This window comes from Salvelinus fontinalis, chromosome 16 (genome assembly GCF_029448725.1).
Source record: "Salvelinus fontinalis isolate EN_2023a chromosome 16, ASM2944872v1, whole genome shotgun sequence".
In the NCBI taxonomy this organism is placed as follows: domain Eukaryota; kingdom Metazoa; phylum Chordata; class Actinopteri; order Salmoniformes; family Salmonidae; genus Salvelinus; species Salvelinus fontinalis.
The window spans coordinates 34,348,541-34,368,546 of NC_074680.1; the positions used below are offsets into that span (position 1 = coordinate 34,348,541).

At 43.9% G+C, this 20,006-nt stretch overlaps 1 protein-coding gene across 2 annotated transcripts in view; it reads right to left on the bottom strand.

Moving 5' to 3' along the window:
- The window catches only part of LOC129813063 (sodium/potassium/calcium exchanger 4-like), a 40,738-nt gene that overhangs the window by 10,795 nt on the left and 9,937 nt on the right, over nucleotides 1–20,006 (bottom strand). For both annotated transcript variants that reach the window (XM_055865216.1, XM_055865217.1), the window contains exons 3-7: nucleotides 9,563–9,639; nucleotides 8,983–9,057; nucleotides 8,180–8,264; nucleotides 7,858–7,961; nucleotides 5,014–5,088 (exon numbers count right to left, since the gene is read on the bottom strand). In XM_055865216.1, coding sequence (XP_055721191.1) covers nucleotides 5,014–5,088; nucleotides 7,858–7,961; nucleotides 8,180–8,264; nucleotides 8,983–9,057; nucleotides 9,563–9,639 — 416 coding nt within the window. The remainder of the gene's footprint in view (nucleotides 1–5,013; nucleotides 5,089–7,857; nucleotides 7,962–8,179; nucleotides 8,265–8,982; nucleotides 9,058–9,562; nucleotides 9,640–20,006) is intronic.

A 20,006-nucleotide genomic window follows, 5' to 3' on the forward strand; every position in this document is an offset into this window, starting at 1 on the left:
AGTAAACAATAAACAAGTCAATAACATGGTAGAAAAAAGAGAATCTATATACAATGTGTGCAAAAGGCATGAGGTAGGCAATAATCTGCTAAATTGTAATTACTCGATTTAACATTGGAGTGATAAATCATCAGATGATCATGTGCAAGAAGAGATACTGGTGTGCAAAAGAGCAGAAAAGTAAATAAATAAAAGCAGTATGGGGGGTGAGGTAGGTAAATTGGGTGGGTAGTTTACAGATGGACTATGTACAGCTGCAGCGATCGGTTAGCTGCTCGGATAGCAGATTTTTAAAGTTGTTGAGGGAGATAAAAGTCTCCAACTTCAGAGATTTTTGCAATTCGTTCCAGTCGCAGGCAGCAGAGAACTGGAAGGAAAGGCGTCCAAATGAGGTTTTGGCTTTAGGGATGATCAGTGAGATACACCTGCTGGAGCGCGTGCTACGGGTGGGTGTAGCCATCGTGACCAGTGAACTGAGATAAGGCGGCACTTTACCTAGCATAGCCTTGTAGATGACCTGGAGCCAGTGGGTCTGACGACGAACATGTAGCGAGGGCCAGCCGACTAGGGCATACAGGTCGCAGTGGTGGGTCGTATAAGGTGCTTTAGTAACAAAACGGATGGCACTGTGATAAACTGCATCCAGTTTGCTGAGTAGAGTATTGGAAGCTATTTTGTAGATGACATCGCCGAAGTCGAGGATCGGTAGGATAGTCAGTTTTACTAGGGTAAGTTTGGCGGCGTGAGTGAAGGAGGCTTTGTTGCGGAATAGAAAGCCGACTCTAGATTTGATTTTGGATTGGAGATGTTTGATATGAGTCTGGAAGGAGAGTTTGCAGTCTAGCCAGACACCTAGGTACTTATAGATGTCCACATATTCTAGGTCGGAACCGTCCAGGGTGGTGATGCTAGTCGGGCGTGCGGGTGCAGGCAGCGAACGGTTGAAAAGCATGCATTTGGTTTTACTAGCGTTTAAGAGCAGTTGGAGGCCACGGAAGGAGTGTTGTATGGCATTTAAGCTCGTTTGGAGGTTAGATAGCACAGTGTCCAAGGAAGGGCCGGAAGTATACAGAATGGTGTCGTCTGCATAGAAGTGGATCAGGGAATCGCCCGCAGCAAGAGCAACATCATTGATGTATACAGAGAAAAGAGTCGGCCCGAGAATTGAACCCTGTGGTACCCCCATAGAGACTGCCAGAGGACCGGACAACATGCCCTCCGATTTGACACACTGAACTCTGTCTGCAAAGTAGTTGGTGAACCAGGCAAGGCAGTCATTAGAAAAACCGAGGCTACTGAGTCTGCCTATAAGAATATGGTGATTGACAGAGTCGAAAGCCTTGGCCAGGTCGATGAAGACGGCTGCACAGTAATGTCTTTTATCGATGGCGGTTATGACATCGTTTAGTACCTTGAGCGTGGCTGAAGTGCACCCGTGACCGGCTCGGAAACCGGATTGCACAGCGGAGAAGGTACGGTGGGATTTGAGATGGTCAGTGATCTGTTTGCTGACTTGGCTTTCGAAGACCTTAGATAGGCAGGGCAGGATGGATATAGGTCTGTAACAGTTTGGGTCCAGGGTGTCTCCCCCTTTGAAGAGGGGGATGACCGCGGCAGCTTTCCAATCCTTGGGGATCTCAGATGATACGAAGGAAAGGTTGAACAGGCTGGTAATAGGGGGTGCGACAATGGCGGCGGACAGTTTCAGAAATAGGGGGTCCAGAAATTGTCAAGCCCAGCTGATTTGTATGGGTCCAGGTTTTCCAGCTCTTTCAGAACATCTGCTATCTGGATATGGGTAAAGGAGAAGCTGGGGAGGCTTGGGCGAGTAGCAGCGTGGGGGGGCGGGGCTGTTGGCCAAGGTTGGAGTCGCCAGGAGGAAGGCATGGCCAGCCATTGAGAAATGTTTGTTGAAGTTTTCGATTATCACGGACTTATCAGTGGTGACCGTGTTACCTAGCCTCAGTGAAGTGGGCAGCTGGGAGGAGGTGCTCTTGTTTTCCATGGACTTTACAGTATCCCAGAACTTTTTGGAGTTAGAGCTACAGGATGCAAATTTCTGCTTGAAAAAGCTGGCCTTTGCTTTCCTGACTGACTGCGTGTATTGGTTCCTGACTTCCCTGAACAGTTGCATATCGCGGGGGCTCTTCGATGCTATTGCAGTTCGCCACAGGATGTTTTTGTGCTGGTCGAGGGCAGTCAGGTCTGGAGTGAACCAAGGGCTATATCTCTTCTTGGTTCTGCATTTTTTGAACGGAGCATGCTTGTCTAATATGGTGAGGAAGTAACTTTTAAAGAATGACCAGGCATCCACAACTGACGGGATGAGGTCAATATCCTTCCAGGGTACCCGGGCCAGGTCGATTAGAAAGGCCTGCTCGCAGAAGTGTTTTAGGGAGCGTTTGACAGTGATGAGGGGTGGTCGTTTGGCCGCGGACCCGTGGCGGATATAGGCAATGAGGCAGTGATCGCTGAGATCTTGATTGAAGACAGCAGAGGTGTATTTGGAGGGCAAGTTGGTCAGGATAATGTCTATTAGGGTGCCCATGTTTACGGATTTAAGGTTGTACCTGGTGGGTTCCTTGATGATTTGAGTGAGATTGAGGGCATCAAGCTTAGATTGTAGGACTGCCGGGGTGTTAAGCATATCCCAGTTTAGGTCACCTAACAGAACAAACTCTGAAGCTAGGTGGGGAGCGATCAATTCACAGATGGTGTCCAGGGCACAGCTGGGAGCTGAGGGGGGTCGGTAGCAGGCGGCAACAGTGAGAGACTTATTTCTGGAGAGATTAATTTTTAAAATTAGAAGTTCGAACTGTTTGGGCATAGACCTGGAAAGTATGACAGAACTTTGCAGGCTATCTCTGCAGTAGATTGCAACTCCTCCCCCTTTGGCAGTTCTATCTTGACGGAAAGTGTTATAGTTGGGTATGGAAATCTCAGAATTTTTGGTGGCCTTCCTAAGCCAGGATTCGGAAACGGCAAGGACATCAGGTTTGGCAGAGTGTGCTAAAGCGGTGAGTAAGGCAAACTTAGGGAGGAGGCTTCTGATGTTGACATGCATAAGGCCAAGGCTTTTTCGATCACAGAAGTCAACAAATGAGGGTGACTGGGGACATGCAGGGCCTGGGTTTACCACCACATCACCCGAGGAACAGAGGAGTAGTAGGATGAGGGTGCGGCTAAAGGCTATCAAAACTGGTCGCCTAGAGCGTTGGGGACAAGGAATAAAAGGAGCAGATTTATGGGCGTGGTAGAATAGATTCTGGGCATAATGTGCAGACCAGGGTATGGTGGGGCACGGGTACAGCGGAGGCAAGCCCAGGCACTGGGTGATGATAAGAGAGGTTGTATCTCTGGACATGCTGGTCTCAATGGGTGAGGTCACCGCATGTGTGAGGGGTGGGACAAAGGAGGTATCAGAGGTACGGAGAGTGGAACTACGGGGTCCATTGCAAACCAAAACAATGATAACTAGCCTGAACAACAGTATGCAAGGCATATTGATATTTGAGAGAGACATACAATAAGGCATAAAGTGATTGCAGGTCTTGATTGGGAGAGCTAGCTAAAACAGGTGAGATAACAGCAGCTAGTCAGCTAACACAGCAACAGCAGGTAAAAATGGCGACGACCAGGCAGACAGGGTCGGATTAACTACACACAGATCCTGAGTTAAAGCACAGAGCCGACAGATAAAACACAAATAAGCGGAATGGAGTACCGTGAATTAATGGACAGTCAAGCAGGCATCAGCTATGTAGCCGAGTGATCATAGTGCCCAGGGGGCAGCCGTAGATGGAGCAGTGAGGCCTCCACTAAGCTAGCCCGCGGCGTTTAAAGTTAGTAGCCCGGGGGGGTGGTCTGCTCAGACGGAGGGGGTCTGCTCAGACGGAGGCCGGTTGAGGGCACAGCGGATGGGGTATTTGTCTGCAGACAAGACGTGGTCGTGTCGACAGAGAATCCAAGCCGGATGGCGGTGGCGAAAGAGAGGTTGTGAGTTGTAGAATTGTGTTTGCTAACTGGTGCTAGCTTCGTGATTCAGACAGCTAGTCATGGGTAGCAAGCTAGCAGAAGATCGAGGTCTGTTTTTAGCCACGCCGTGCAATTCCGTCGGTAGATTAGTGGGGTTCCGTGTGGTAGAGGGGACCAATCCAATTGTCAAAATAGTTATAGTGGCCTAAGAAGATTGTTCGATAGACCTGTTCAGATAGCAGCCGATATGCTCAAGACAGCTAACGATTAGCGGGCCGCAGTTAGCATATGGACGTTCAGGTTACGTCGCGATGGAGGGGCCAGTTGAAATACTCCCTCGGGCAGATAACGTCGGTATCCCAGTCGTGAAGGCCCGGTGGGGCTCCGCATCGGCAGTAAAACGGGTCCGGATAGGTGATTGTAGCCCAGGAGTGGCTGATGGAACTCTTCAGCTGGCTAGCTCCGGGATAATTGGTGTTTGCTCCGGAATTGATGTTAGCCGATAGTCACTCGGATAGCAGCTAGTTAGCTGCAAGATCCAGGTGTAAATGTCCAGAGCTTGCGGTAAAAATCCGGGGATATGGAGAGAAAATAGGTCTGGTATGCTCTGGTCTGAGTCGCATTGTACAAAACTGGCAATAGTTTTCCGAGCTAAAGGATAGCTGATGAGCGCTAGCTGTGGTTAGCTGAACTACTAACGTTAGCTTGTGAGCTGGCTAACTTCTGGCTAGCTTCTGTTGTAGATTTCGGATACGAGGTGAATAATACTTTTGAGGAAAAAAAAAAAAAAAGATCCGCACCACATTTGGTGAGGTGGGTTGCAGGAGAGTGTTTTGAAGTTGAGTTTTTAAGAAGAAAAAAAAGATATATAAAAAGATATGCGAAGAAAAATATATAATATATATACACGGGACAAGACGAGGACAAAGGACATCTGACTGCTACGCCATCTTGGATTTAACAGCCACTGGGGGCTCTATCAGTTTGAATGGCCTCATTATGTAAAGCAGACTAGAGATGAGATGATCAGCTACTCACTGCAATCAATGCCAACACAGACAGAGTGTAGTAGAACGAGTCACGGAACACTGCAAACTTAGTCAGGTACACCACCTGGATGAGAGAGAAAACAAGGCAGAAGGAGGAGAGTGGGAAAGGAGAGGAGAAAGAGAAATAAAGTGGGAGAAAGGTTGAGAGAGAGAGGAGAGAAAGACAAAAGGAGGAGTGAGACAGATAGAGAACCGAGAGAGACAGAAAGAGAGGGAGAGAGAAAGGTTGGTGAGTGAGGAAGTGTGAAATCGATTTCACATTCCTTTTGTGCACGTTCTTAGATTAAACACTAGGTCAACAAGAGTCATATACACTATATTCAATACGCACATTCAATATATCAAGTTGTTCCATGAACCGTGGAAATAGACTATCCTCTTGGCCATTGTGGTTAGATCGCATGTTATTTTAGTGTTGTGTAACTTTGTAACCTTGATGTTGACATATCAACTCAGTTGTGATATGTGATATCATAAAGGGTTACATTAGCACTATGGAGGCTGAAAGGTTAAGGAAAACAAAGGTACTGTCCAAGTCAAGGACACCTCGCTACAATAGCTAAGTCCTTCCACCAATTTGGTGCCTTTTGAGAAGTGTAACTTAGTGAAAGAGTTGTAACATTCTGTCATAAAGAGCACATGTTAAACTTAATAAAAAACATGTTTTCCCATCTCCAGAGGTTAAATAAAATACAACTATAGTAAGAACTTATTAAGTGACAAATAAAATAACGGGGTTGGCCGTAACAGGGTTGACAATTTCAGCCTAAATCAGCCACATGTCCCCTTGTGACTGGGGAAATGGAACCTTGTTGTGTGAAACAGGGAGGGGCAATTGATTCACAAAAAAATGTAGTATTAAAACATTTCTAGCCTGTCTATCTATGGGTAATACGGTTGACGTGCTATGCTCGACCCACTCAGTTTTCCACCACAAAACACAAAATAATTGTGAAAAAGAGTAGAAGCAGCTCACCTGCTTTTATACTATGATTTGACTATTAGATGTTCAATGTTTCTTTTGAAGGAAATATTTAAAAAGGAATAGTTTACCATATTAAAACGAGAGTTCAGTTCACATAACAGGTTTGACTTTAAAAAAGGTTTATTTTTAAGCTTCAAATGAATCACTTATCACTAACTAATAAATAATAATCTTAAGAAATGACTTTGTCAATGTAACAAAATAACAAGGGCTTTACAATGATGGTGAAAACTTGGAGAAATGTTGGGTTTGGGTGGGTTAAAATCTTCCTGGACGTCACAAAGGCTGTACGGAAGGAAATGTCAAAATGCTGAATTTTATTTAAAAAAATCTGATGCATTGAATTCTCCATGTGATCTATATTAAAGGGCACTTCATTGAATATAACAGGCTTTTAAAATGCAATATTGGTGCACAATGTTTTTACTTAAAATATCAAAGGGATGCAAAAGGAACTCATTTGGTGGAACGACGCAGCTACAGTAATACAGTAGTGAGATGACTACGGGTGACGTTGGGTAACAAGAGCTTAAGGCAACCCAACCAGTTCCATTAAAATGAACAATTAATACAAACTATTGAAGCAAATACCATTAGCGTTCTCCTTTAGAAAAATGTGCATGAGTTAAAGTATCTACAAAACAAAGCAATTTAAAAAAACAAAAGTCTACTCCTCAGTGCTATCGTTGTTTCTCTTGTCCTGTCAAAAGCAGTTGATAGTCTTTGAGGCTGCAGGCAGCAGGCAGCACTTTAAATGCAACCAGACCAGTAGGGCTTTTTGCTCTGTTGCAGTTATCAGACAAAACACAGTTTAAAAACATGATGACATAATCCCGTCAGTTTAACCGTTTTAGGGTAAAACCCTTGCTAGGATCATGTGGGCATCTGTCTGGTACACAACTGTATATACTGTATATATACACATCTAATACTGTATGTGTTATTTGGGTTGGGGTTTGGGGTACCCCGGAGGTCGGACCCCCCCAGATAGCATATGAACATGTCATAAGCCATGAATAAAGATATTTAGAATTACAGGAAATGTGCTTTAAAACTGCAACGTTTTCTCTCAGCCTCATAATAATACTATTAATTATTATTATTATTTATTCAGCTTATATAGAGCTTTTCATTACAAAAATCTGAAGGTGCTTGAAAATAAAATATATATGTAGCTACATGTAGCTACTACGACAACTGTCAGCTAGTTGAACGTTTTGGGATTTTCAAGCCTCCAACAGACGGAGTGACAGTCGAGCAGAGGGAGGGGTTTGTCAACAAGGGGGAGATGAGCAGGTCCTTCAGTGGTATGCAGGCAGCACAGTTTGCTCTCCATTCAAGGGGTCTCACCGGCACCTCGCCTTCCCCGCCATCTGACTGCGACTTCTCCATAGCCGTTGATTCGGTCTTGTACGAGATGAAGTTCCCACTCACTAAATGATGACAGCGGCACAAAACGTCAGAGGAATTCTCAGACTGAGCAATGAATTCATCACTGCCAGCTCGTCATCCAATGCAGTCGTCCTCATGGGTTAGGAGAATGTAGAAACAACCAAAGAACAGGTTGGTGTTTTCAAATCAAACACACTAGCTAACTAGCTTGCTAGCATTGTTAGCGAGCTATGTTGAAAGAACTGATTTGCCATCAAATTCACAGGCAGGAAACAAATAGAAGTAACCCAGACTTCTTGCTCGGTGCAAAACTGCACTACGCCACTGGGCATAAGATAGCATGTGTTACAGCATGCAGTATGTGTGATTTGTGATTAAGACAATGGTCTCCTTCTGGCAGTGTGCACTAATACAGACTGAGGCACATGGAGATTGCACGCATGCAAACAAACACACCTGCCCAGCGAAGATTCCACACACACCAATGATGCATAGAATGTTGAATACTGCTGAGCCCACTATGGTTCCAACACCCACATCTCCATGAGTGATAAACACACCTCCAGGAGAGAAAGAGAGAGAAAGGAAGAGAGAGAGAGAGAGAGAATGAGAGTGTGGTAAAGAGAGAGTCAGCTATCAACCCAATATGATCACCTCTTAGACAACATTGATCTGAAACCTACTCAATGTGGAGAATTGAACACACAGTCTACATACTAATAATGGTATTGTACAGTGTAAGTGTGTTTGTGTGAGAGTATCAGACAGCCCGCCTCACCTATAATCGAGGCGAACAGCTCTGGTGCTGAGCTGCCAGCAGCCATGAACGTAGCTCCTGCCACATCTTCACTCAGGTCCAGTTTCTGACAGACACACAGAGGGAAGAAGCACAGTCTGATACTGAAGTCTCATACATTACCTATCAATCAGCGGTGTAAAGTACTTTAGTAAAAATACTTTAAAGTACTACTTAAGTAGTTTTTTGGGTATCTGTACTTCACTGTATTATTTATATTTTTGCCAACTTTTACTTTTACTTCACTACATTCCTTGGGAAAATAACATACTTTTTACTCCATACATTTTCCCTGACACCCAAAAGTACTTGTTACAGTTTGACAGGAAAATGGTCCAATTCACACACATCCCTGGTCATCCCTACTGCCTCTGCTCTGGCAGACTCATTAAACACAAATGCTTCGTTTGTAAAGTATGTGTTGGAGCATGCCCCTGGCTATCCATAAATTTAAAAAATGCTTTAAAATCATGCTGTCTTGTTTGCTTAATATAAGGAATTTCAAATGATTTATACTTTTACTTTTGATACTTAAGTACATTTTAAACCAAATACTTTTAGACTTTTACGCAAGTAGTATTTTACTGGGTGACTTTCACTTTTACTTGAGTAATTTTCTATTAAGGTATCTTTGATTTTACTCAAGTATGACAATTGAGTACTTTTTTCACCACTGCCAACACACAAACACAAACACATCACATCAACACCTCACTGGCGTAATAGGGAGAGGAAGGAGATTTATGGCCTAGAGGAGGTTGTTATTGGGACTCCAATTCACCCACCTCACAGATCTTCTCCAACGACATCACAAAGTAGTCATCGCAGACGATTGCCAATGCCAAAAACATGTACAGGGCCTGAGAGAGAAAGAGAAACATCTGTACACATATCCTGCTATCCTCTATCATGCCCTCACAAAGTAGAATGTTGTTTTTCCTGCCAAAGAGAGAGCAGAGTCATCTGAGGCTGCATGTTTAATGTGACTTTTGTTGTGTAAGACTCCGATGACAGGCCCTTCCTGGGGCACTGTGTCCAAACCAACCCGTGTTGTTCACAGCACAGCCCAGGACATCACATGACAGGAAGATACCAGGTCATACACAACGACACAAGGCTGACAGAATATTTATAATTGTCATAAAATTGTCTGTCAGAGACAGAGAGCTGCACAACTTATCCCGAATGAAGTGGCCAGGACACAGTAGGGTAATATTGTAGTCCACTAATTAGTGCATGGATGGACACACACACACCAGAAACATGCCCCATATATACGCAAGCATGCACATACACACATACACACACACAGTCGACAACACATGCCTGATTTACTGAACCACATGGTAAACTTGCTGCACATACCGCAAATATGTGCAGCAGGAGAGCTCCTCTTGTGCGTTGGTAGGTGGTGAAGATATCCTCAGGGAACTCATTGATGGCTGAAAGAAAACAGAAACATCTCCAAAGTCATGTGTTGGTCTTACAACATCACACATAGCAAAACAACCTATATAGTTCAAATAAATCATTTGGGTATAAAACAAACAACAACAATCAAATCAACTTAATGTAAAAATGTGACTTGCCTAGTTAAATCAAATATATATATATATTTTTTTAAATGATAATAATTAGGGCTATTTTGTCTACAAGACTTCTGTACCAGGTATTTGCCACTTTACAGAATTATCCAAAGATATCTGTGCCTTTATCACACTCAATGTCCTGCCTCAAAGAGCTAGATGAGTCTGAAAGTCCTGCGTCAAAGAGCTAGACGAGTCTGAAAGTCCTGCCTCAAAGAGCTAGATGAGTCTGAAAGTCCTGCGTCAAAGAGCTAGATGAGTCTGAAAGTCCTGCGTCAAAGAGCTAGATGAGTCTGAATGTACTGCCTCAAAGAGCTAAATGAGTCTTAAAGTCCTGCCTCAAAGAGCTAGACGAGTCTAAAAGTCCTGCTTCCAAACTAGAGCTGACAGGGTGAGTTTGGGTGAGTCTTAACCTGCTTAAAAGAGTTTGGTTGTCTCAGACAAATTCTAAAAGTCTGAGAGTCCATCCTGCCTCTAGATCTGTATGGGTGAGTCTCAGTCCTGCCTCTAGATCTATGTGGGTGAGTCTCAGTCCTGCCTCTAGTTCTGTGTGGGTAAGTCTCAGTCCTGCCTCTAGATCTGTATGGGCGAGTCTCAGTCCTGCCTCTAGATCTGTGTGGGTGAGTCTCCGTCCTGCCTCTATATCTGTGTGGGTGAGTCTCAGTCCTGCCTCTAGATCGTTGTGGATGAGTATCAGTCCTGCCTCTATATCTGTGTGGGTGAGTCTCAGTCCTGCCTCTAGTTATGTGTGGGTAAGTCTCAGTCCTGCCTCTAGATCTGTATGGGCGAGTCTCAGTCCTGCCTCTAGATTTGTGTGAGTGAGTCTCAGTCCTGCCTCTAGATCTGTGTGGGTGAGTCTCAGTCCTGCCTCTAGTTCTGTGTGGGTAAGTCTCAGTCCTGCCTCTAGATCTGTATGGGCGAGTGTCAGTCCTGCCTCTAGATCTGTGTGGGTGAGTCTCCGTCCTGCCTCTAGATCTGTGTGGGTGAGTCTCAGTCCTGCCTCTAGATCTGTGTGGGTGAGTCTCAGTCCTGCCTCTATATCTGTGTGGGTGAGTCTCAGTCCTGCCTCTAGATCGATGTGGGTGAGTATCAGTCCTGCCTCTATATCTTTGTGGGTGAGTCTCAGTCCTGCCTCTAGATCTGTATGGGCGAGTCTCAGTCCTGCCTCTAGATCTGTGTGGGGGAGTCTCCGTCCTGCCTCTAGATCTGTGTGGGTGAGTCTCAGTCCTGCCTCTATATCTGTGTGGGTGAGTCTCAGTCCTGCCTCTATATCGATGTGGGTGAGTATCAGTCCTGCCTCTAGATCTGTGTGGGTGAGTCTCAGTCCTGCCTCTAGTTATGTGTGGGTAAGTCTCAGTCCTGCCTCTAGATCTGTGTGGGTGAGTCTCAGTCCTGCCTCTAGATCTATGTGGGTGAGTCTCAGTCCTGCCTCTAGATCTATGTGGGTGAGTCTCAGTCCTGCCTCTAGATCTATGTGGGTGAATCTCAGTCCTGCCTCTAGATCTATGTGGGTGAGAGCCATGCTTCACCACAGGGTGATCTCCCTCAGGAATGGTAAGCTGTGGTGGGTTAGGCTCTGTTGCCCAAACGGTCCATCTGTTCCTGGATCAGATCAGCGGCCTACTCAGTTCCCCGTCTCCAGAGACACAGCGAGATCCACGTGTCCATCTGCAACCTCTCCAACCAATGATGTCATTGCATTCTGTCACCACTCTCTCTGTCTCCTTCCCCCTCTCTCACCACGTCATCCAGTTGCATCTCTCTCTGGAGGTTGGACAGAAGCCCACTAGACATAAGATGCCCACAAGGGATACATAAGGGAGACGTATGTATGTAATCCGATTCCAATCAAACCACACAGAGAGTACAGATACACAACTAATGAACAGACGTCTTTCTCTCTCACCAAATCAATCTAGGCTGATTACATTCCCTTTAAATCAAAATAGTAGCAAATTAATATATCTGTTATTATCACGTCAAATATAATAACGCAATTCTACATATTATACTGTACCGACTGAAAATGCAACATAAAAGAATCAAAGAGCAAACGGGTTCACTCAATATGGACATGAATAACTGCATATATTGACATTATTATCAACAGTACAGTAGTATTCTCTAGCACCGAGAATAGAAGACGTAGCAGCAGTAGTAGTACTAGCAGCTTTCCTCCCAGAGGCATTTCAAATGGTGGGGACACTAGCCTTGATCAGATATCCAGCAGGCCCTCAGCAGCTGATTCCCTCCCCCACCCTCCTCCATAACAGAAGACAGGCCTCAAGATCACCCCCTGGGAAGGGAAAATAGGAGGGGAAGAGAGGAAGGGAGGGGAGGGGAAGAGAGGAAGGGAAGGAGACGGGAGAGATTCTATCTGAGCTGTAAGCTAGATACAGCGTAGCTTCATCAGCAGTCTCCTGCTCCAGTCCACATAGCGCTTACGCAGTCTGTCATTGTCACACCACTAGCCTTGTCTGCTAGCCTTGATTAAACTATTCAACCTGACAACTCATGCAATTTGGAGTTGGCATTCTGATTCAGTATGTTCACAATTGTTACATGAGCTAGCGAAAGAGTGAGGCAGTTTTAATTTCCCATATAGACTACAGTATATACTGTAACTAAACTGATTCATTATAAATGTATTGGTTAATAAGTTAAGCGTTCGTATAATAGCCTAATGCATTGAAATCAGTTTTGGGTTTGTAAACCTTTGCTCTTGTAATTTTTGTTAACAAATTGTAGATCTTTGGCTAACAAATTGTAGATCTTTGGTTTACACATCGTTAATCAAGACACACATAACACTAACCCCCAGAAATAGCACAGATCAATCTGTCTTGGGTTCACTGCTGTCTCTAATCTGACTGGACATGAAATGTGCCATAGGAGGACTCCCACCCTAACAACCCTGTGACCGATCGGGGACCATGGACCAGGGTCAGCCAAATGTTTGTGTGGTGTCATGGATGTTTCCTCCCCTAATGGGTGATGCCTCTCTGCCGCAGTCCTCCTACCCAGGATCCTCCAGGATTCTCCTGTCCTGACAGGTGCTCCCTTAAAAGCATGTTTGAGGAACCCAACCAGCAGTGATCAATAATTGAAGACAACACCATTACACCATAAACAAAAGCCAGCCAGCGCATTCAGCTAGTGTCATGTCTCACAACAACAAATGTGAAGAGACAGACATGCAATCCAGAAGTTAGGTTTGGACACAGTGCGTTTATCCTGAGAGCTCTCTGTTTGTGTGTGTGTCTAAGTGTCTATAAAGAGTGTACTGAATCAACTTCCCCCACTGGCCCTGGCCTTCATATTTCTTTCAATCAAACAAACAGCTGCCCTCCACCTGCAGAGTCATGGAAATGGTCCTGTGGGTGAAGTTGACTTTTACTGAATTTCTTCATTTCTCTAAAAAAATAACTAGGCAGCAATAAAGAGAAAGAGAGACAGAGAGAGAGAGACAGAGAGAGAGAGACAGAGACAGAGAGACAGAGAGACAGACAGAGAGAGAGACAGAGAGAGAGAGAGAGACAGAGAGACAGAGAGGGGGGGGGCGGGGGGGGGCACCCATGGCTGGCACACATACATTTTTGGCAGGTCAAATCTACATTAAACCTGCTGGAGCACGTGCTACGGGTGGGTGCTGCTATGGTGACCAGTGAGCTGAGATAAGGCGGGGCTTTACCTAGCAAAGACCTTATAGATGACCTGGAGCCAGTGGGTTTGGTGACGAGTATGAAGCGAGGGCCAGCCAACGAGAGCATACAGATCGCAGTGGTGGGTAGTATATGGGGCTTTGGTGGCAAAACGGATGGCACTGTGATAGACTGCATCCAATTTGCTGAGTAGAGTGTTGGAGGCTATTTTGTAAATGACATCACCGAAGTCAAGGATCGGTAGGATAGTCAGTTTTACGATGGTATGTTTGGCAGCATGAGTGAAGGATGCTTTGTTGCGAAATAGGAAGCTGATTCTAGATTTAATTTTGGATTGGAGATGCTTAATGTGTGTCTGGAAGGAGAGTTTACAGTCTAACCAGACACCTAGGCAGTTGTCCACATATTCTAAGTCAAAACCGTCCAGAGTAGTGATGCTGGACGAGCAGGCAGGTGCGGGCAGCGATCAGCTGAAGAGCATGCATTTAGGTTTACTTGCATTTAAGAGCAGTTGGAGGCCACGAAAGGAGAGTAAGGCATGGTCAGCAGGCTTTTGCTCATCATCTCTTTGGATCGTTATGCACAGCCATCATTGGATTTATTTTTTTAAGGAGTCAAGATATTGACTGAGGGATGTGTCTACATATGTGTATGTGTCTTCCCAGATTTAACTTATTTGTTTGTATTTTTTGGTCCACAGATAACCATCAACGACAAAGAATACAGAAACTCATTCATGCAGCCAAGGTATGTCTTCTCTTCAACAACTGAAATTATGGCTTAAAAACAAAACTTTTATCAGTGATAAATGGAAGATATGAGACTTTTTTTTTTTTTTTCTCTTCTTTGTTTTTTTCTCCGCTAACTAGCTAGCCATTTCACATCCGTTACACTCACCCCCCTTTCAACCTCCTCCTTTTCCGCAACAACCAGTGATCCGGGTCACGGCACCAATGTAACAGTATAACTTTAGTACCATCCCCTCGCCCCGACACGGGCGCGAACCAGGGACCCTCTGCACACATCAACAACTGACACCCACGAAGCACCGTTACCCATCGCTCCACACAGGCCACGGCCCTTGCAGAGCAAGGTGCAACACTACTTCTAGGTTTCAGAGCAAGTGACGTAACTGATTGAAACGCTAGTAGCGCGTACCCGCTAACTAGCTAGCCATTTCACATCCGTTACACAGGCAGGAGACCACTTCCTGCTGTAGATGAGCAACACAGAACTGTATGAGTGTTTGCCTCAAACAGCATCTTGCTTCAATCAGTTTATTCCAGTTAAGAATAAAAATGATTACATTTATTTTAACAGCAACAGTTCCAACCTAGACTTTCTTTCAACAATAATTTCTACAGTAAGATGTACAGTAGGCCTGATCAGTATTCATCTTCATCTTTACTGTTATTTGGGCTGCACTATCAGTAGCTAGCTTGCTTTGGCGAATGTTAGCTATTAGCTGTGTACAAGGCCAGGGGATTGTTTGAAAAAGAAACTCACATCTATTACTATGACAGTTAGTACTCCAATATTTCTATTTATCATCACCTGGTATAAAATGACAACAATGCCTTGCTAGCTGACTTGCTTTTCCACTGTCGAAGCACTGTTTCCTGAAGCATTCTGCCTTGTTCTGAAAGAACTCCCTGGGTTTACCACCATGACGTCGATGTTTGGTCAGGACGTGTCGTTTAATTAATTTGTTCGTTTTGAGAGACTCATTACTAAGCACTTCCCCGCACAAAACACATTGTGGGCGCACTGACAAGTCGGTGACAGACAGCGCAGCATCGTGTGCTGTCGTTCAGCAGCAGATGATGCGCTGTCCATCACTCACCGCTGTCATCAAATGCACTCATGCTAGCTGCAAGTTCTGACTGAGCTCAATTGTCATGAAACGCATATACAGCGATTAGTTTCTCGCTCTTCTTGTAAAGAAAACTGCAGAAAAAAGATCTGGCAAACCGCGAAACACACAGGCATCTCCCTCTCCCACTCGCGCAGCTACCAAACTAGAGACCGCTGCTAAGCAGAGAGCGCACTGAACAGAGAGCACAGACGCACTTGCCAAATCAATTCCAGTAATTAATGAAATAATGATAAATTTACTCACATCGCGACCCATACTTTAAGAAAGGCTGGTCTAAAATAATGAAAATAAAACCTCAATGTAGCCTATAGATATAAACTGCACAAGAATGATACATTCATGGATTTTTAAGGTATCGTTTAATTTTTATTCAGCCCACCCGCCATTCATGCACAGAATATTTCATGACACTAAACCCGCCCGCCCCACAGATATAACCAAAGTGACTGCGGGTGAGTCAACCGTGCATAACTAATACCTCCATCACTCCAGTATCCCAGCACATTGTAAATATGGTATTGGGACTGATCCTGTATATAGCTTCTTACTTTCTCATGTTCTTATTTCCTGTGTTTTTGTTCTACCGTATGTTATTTTTGGTGCTACATTGATATTGATTACTGCATTGTTGGGTTTGGAGATTGCAAGTAAGGCATTTCACTGTACTTGTGCATGTGACATTAAAACTTGAATTTAATTTTAATTTAGCCTTTATTCAACCAGGATATAATCCCTATTTTCCGGGGGAGACCTGAATAGGAATGTGAAACCTACAATGGGACTGCTAGTAGTGTGTATAAACAGTAGGTAATGTATGGTGGCATATTTAGGACAACAACCAAATGGCTTATTACTACTGTCCCTCTACTATCATGTTTGTTGGTTTTGTTGTGTTCTTAAAAAATACCTATCTCAGGGAGCACTCCCTCGGCTTCACTAGATAAAATCAACATCTTAAAAATAACCCCCTGACTGACTCTTCTAGGGCAACTGACTGCACTGCTTATGCAAAAAACTACAAGCAACAACAACTTGCCTACTTTTCTCTCTCTCTCTCTCTCTCTCTCTCTCTCTCTCTCTCTCTCTCTCTCTCTCTCTCTCTCTCTCTCCCTCTCCCTTCACTCTCTCCCTCTCGCTCCCCCCTCCTTCCCTCTCCCTCTCTTTCTTTCCCACCCTTTCTCTCTCGCTCCCTTCATCCCTCCCTCTAACTTTCCCTTCCTCTCTATCCCCTCTCTCTCCCTCTCTAAATCCCAGTAGTAATGACTAACTCCAGTGCGCTCTATTCCTTAAGGAAGCTGGAGGTATTTCAGAGACGTATTCTACTCTGTCTGAACACTACAAACACAAAGAGCAGAAGAAAGAGAAGTGGGGTTTATGATTCCTCTTTGAGCTAAAGAGTGTCTCTGTGAACTAGCCATTACTAATGACAACCATATTTAGCTACTTACTTTCATTCTCAAGGCCAAGAAAAACAATTGTTAGGTATATCAAAGCCTGCTGAGATACACTACATTATGTGTATCATTGCCAAATATTAAACATTTTCTAAATATGACTCCTGATTTGTAATGATGGTTGAAATTCAAGTTGAAGGATAAAAGTGATGCTGGTGCTTTATTGAAAGGGATGATGCATTTTTAGCATTAAGAAGGCATAATAATTATATAATTGCTTTTGATCTTTTTAATGGCAGAGTAAATCAATAATGAAAATACACATCTAATTATCTCAGATGAGACTCATAATTAACTCATTACATACATAATTGCTTGCTTTGTACCTGGGATATGGCTTTGCATCTTGCAGATACCAGCTGCAATGCTACAGCTACTAATATGGAGATACTGAACATTGTTGACTGTCTTAGAAGACTAGGACTTTGTTTGGATATCCACCCTCCTTTCATATTGTTTGTGTTTATTGAAAGGAAATTAAATGAAGGCGAGACAGATAGAGGGGTATCTGGTGTAGAGTGGATTGGTGGGGCCGGGACCAATCGCAGGCATACAGCACATTTACAATTTTAAACAACCACGCAAAAGCTCCATTCTGCCTTATGCCCCAGACAGACAGACAGACAGACGACCTTTGCACAGTACAGCTGTGTACTTCTCAACACCACTCCAGAAGTGACGTCAGAGTGATAATTAGGGGTGGCACAACTACCGTATAATCATGTAACCGACGATTATGGATGAAGACCGTCATTTATTTCATTTTCTGGTGTAACAGACAGTGGAAGACGGGACGGCAGGGCATTAGTGCGATTGAGTCCAATTCCGTGGTTACATGGACTCTTTACAAACGTGATTAAACTTTGTTGCTCATTGCTGAAAAAAGCTAAGTATTTGGTTGTATAGGCAGCACCGTCTTCCTGCAGCAGCAGGACATGTAGTCAGGAGTGGAAGAGAGGAGCACTGGTGAAAAAGTACCCAATTGTCATACTTGAGTAAAAGTAAATATACCTTAATAGAAAATGACTCAAGTATTACCCAGTAAAATACTACTTGAGTAAATGTCTAAAATATTTTTGGTTTTAAATATACTTAAGTATCAAAAGTAAATGTAATTACTAAAATAAACTTAAGTATCAAAAGTAAAAGTTTAAATAATTAAAAATTCCTTATTAAGCAAACCAGACAGCACCATTTTATTGTTTTATGTTTTTATTTAAGGCTAGCTAGGGGCCCACTCCAACACTCAGACTCATTTACAAACGAAGCATGCGTGTTTAGTGAGTCCGCCAGATCAGAGGCTGTAACGGTCGTCGTAATCCTCCTCCTCGGACGGGGAGGAGAGGCGAGAAGGATCAGACCAATATGCGGAGTGGTTTGTGTCCATGATTATTTATTAACAAAATAAACGGAACACTAACGAAACAAAGTGACAAAAGAGAAACGAACCGACAAACAGTCCCGTGTGGCACGAATACAGACACGAGATACAACCACCCACAAACACACACGTGAACCCTGGCTGCCTAAGTATGATTCTCAATCAGGGACAACGATTTACAGCTGCCTCTGATTGAGAATCATTCCCGGCCGAACACAAACAACCCGACATAGAAAAATAACACATGGACAACCCACCGCAACTCACGCCCTGACCAACCAAATAAAAACAAGAAAAAGGAAAAACAGGTCAGGAACGTGACAGAGGCGGTAGAGATGACTATTTTTTATATATTTTTTAGGGGGAAATCAGTTGTAATATTGCAGATAGATTGTAGCTTCCATCAATGTAATTGTCTGCATCATTTCCAATCCCCCATATATATTTTTTGTAAATATATACACTACCATTCAAAAGTTGGGGGTCACTTAGAAATGTCCTTGAATTTTAAAGAAAAGCACCTTTTTTATCCATTAAAATAACATCAAATTGATCAGAAATACAGTGTAGACATTGTTAATGTTGTAAATGACTATTGTAGCTGGAAATGAATGATTTTTTATGGAATATCTACATACTGTAGGCATACAGAGGCCCATTATCAACAACCATCACTCCTGTGTTCCAATGGAATGTTGTGTTAGCTAATCCAAGTTTATAATTTTAAAATGCTTAATTGATCATTAGAAAACCCTTTTGCAATTATGTTAACACAGCTGAAAACTGTTGTGCTGATTAAAGATGCAATAAAACTGGCCTCCTTTAGACTAGTTGAGTATCTGGAGCATCAGCATTTGTGAGTTCGATTACAGGCTCAAAATGGCCAGAAACAAAGGTCTTTCTTCTGAAGCTCGTCAGTCTATTCTTGTTCTGAGAAATGAAGGCTGTTCCATGTGAGAAATTGCCAAGAAACTGAAGATCTCGAACAACGCTGTGTACTAACCTCTTCACAGAACAGCACAAACTGGCCCTAACCAGAATAGAAAGAGGAGTGTCAGGCCCCGGTGCACAACTGAGAGGACAAGTACATTAGAGTGTAGTTTGAGAAACAGATGCCTCACAAGTTGTCAACTGGCAGTTTCATTAAATAGTACCCGCAAAACACCAGTCTCAACATCAACAGTGAAGAGGTGACTCCAGGATGCTGGCCTTCTAATCAGAGTTGCAAAGAAAAAGCCATATCTCAGACTGGCCAATAAAAAGAAAAGATTAAGATGGGCAAAAGAACACAGACACTGGACAGAGGAACTCTGCCTAGAAGGCCAGCATCCCGGAATCGCCTCTTCACTGTTGACGTTGAGACTGGTGTTTTGCGGGTACTATTTAATGTAGCTGTCAGTTGAGAACCCATTGGGTTCTTGGTCACCTCCCTGACCAAGGCCCTTCTCCCCCGATTGCTCAGTTTGGCCGGACGGCCAGCTCTAGGAAGAGTCTTGGTGGTTCCAAACTTCTTCCATCAAAATTCAATCTAGAATTGGCTTCCTATTTCGCAACAAAGGATCCTTCACTCATGCTACCAAACATACCCTCGTAAAACTGACTATCCTACCGATCCTCGACTTCGGCGATGTCATTTACAAAATAGCCTCCAACACTCTACTCAACAAATTGGATGAAGTCTATCACAGTGCCATCCGTTTTGTCACCAAAGCCCCATACACTACCCACCACTGCGACCTGTATGCTCTCGTTGGCTGGCCCTCGCTTCATACTCATCGCCAAACCCACTGGCTCCAGGTCATCTACAAGACCCTGCTAGGTAAAGTCCCCCCTTATCTCAGCTCGCTGGT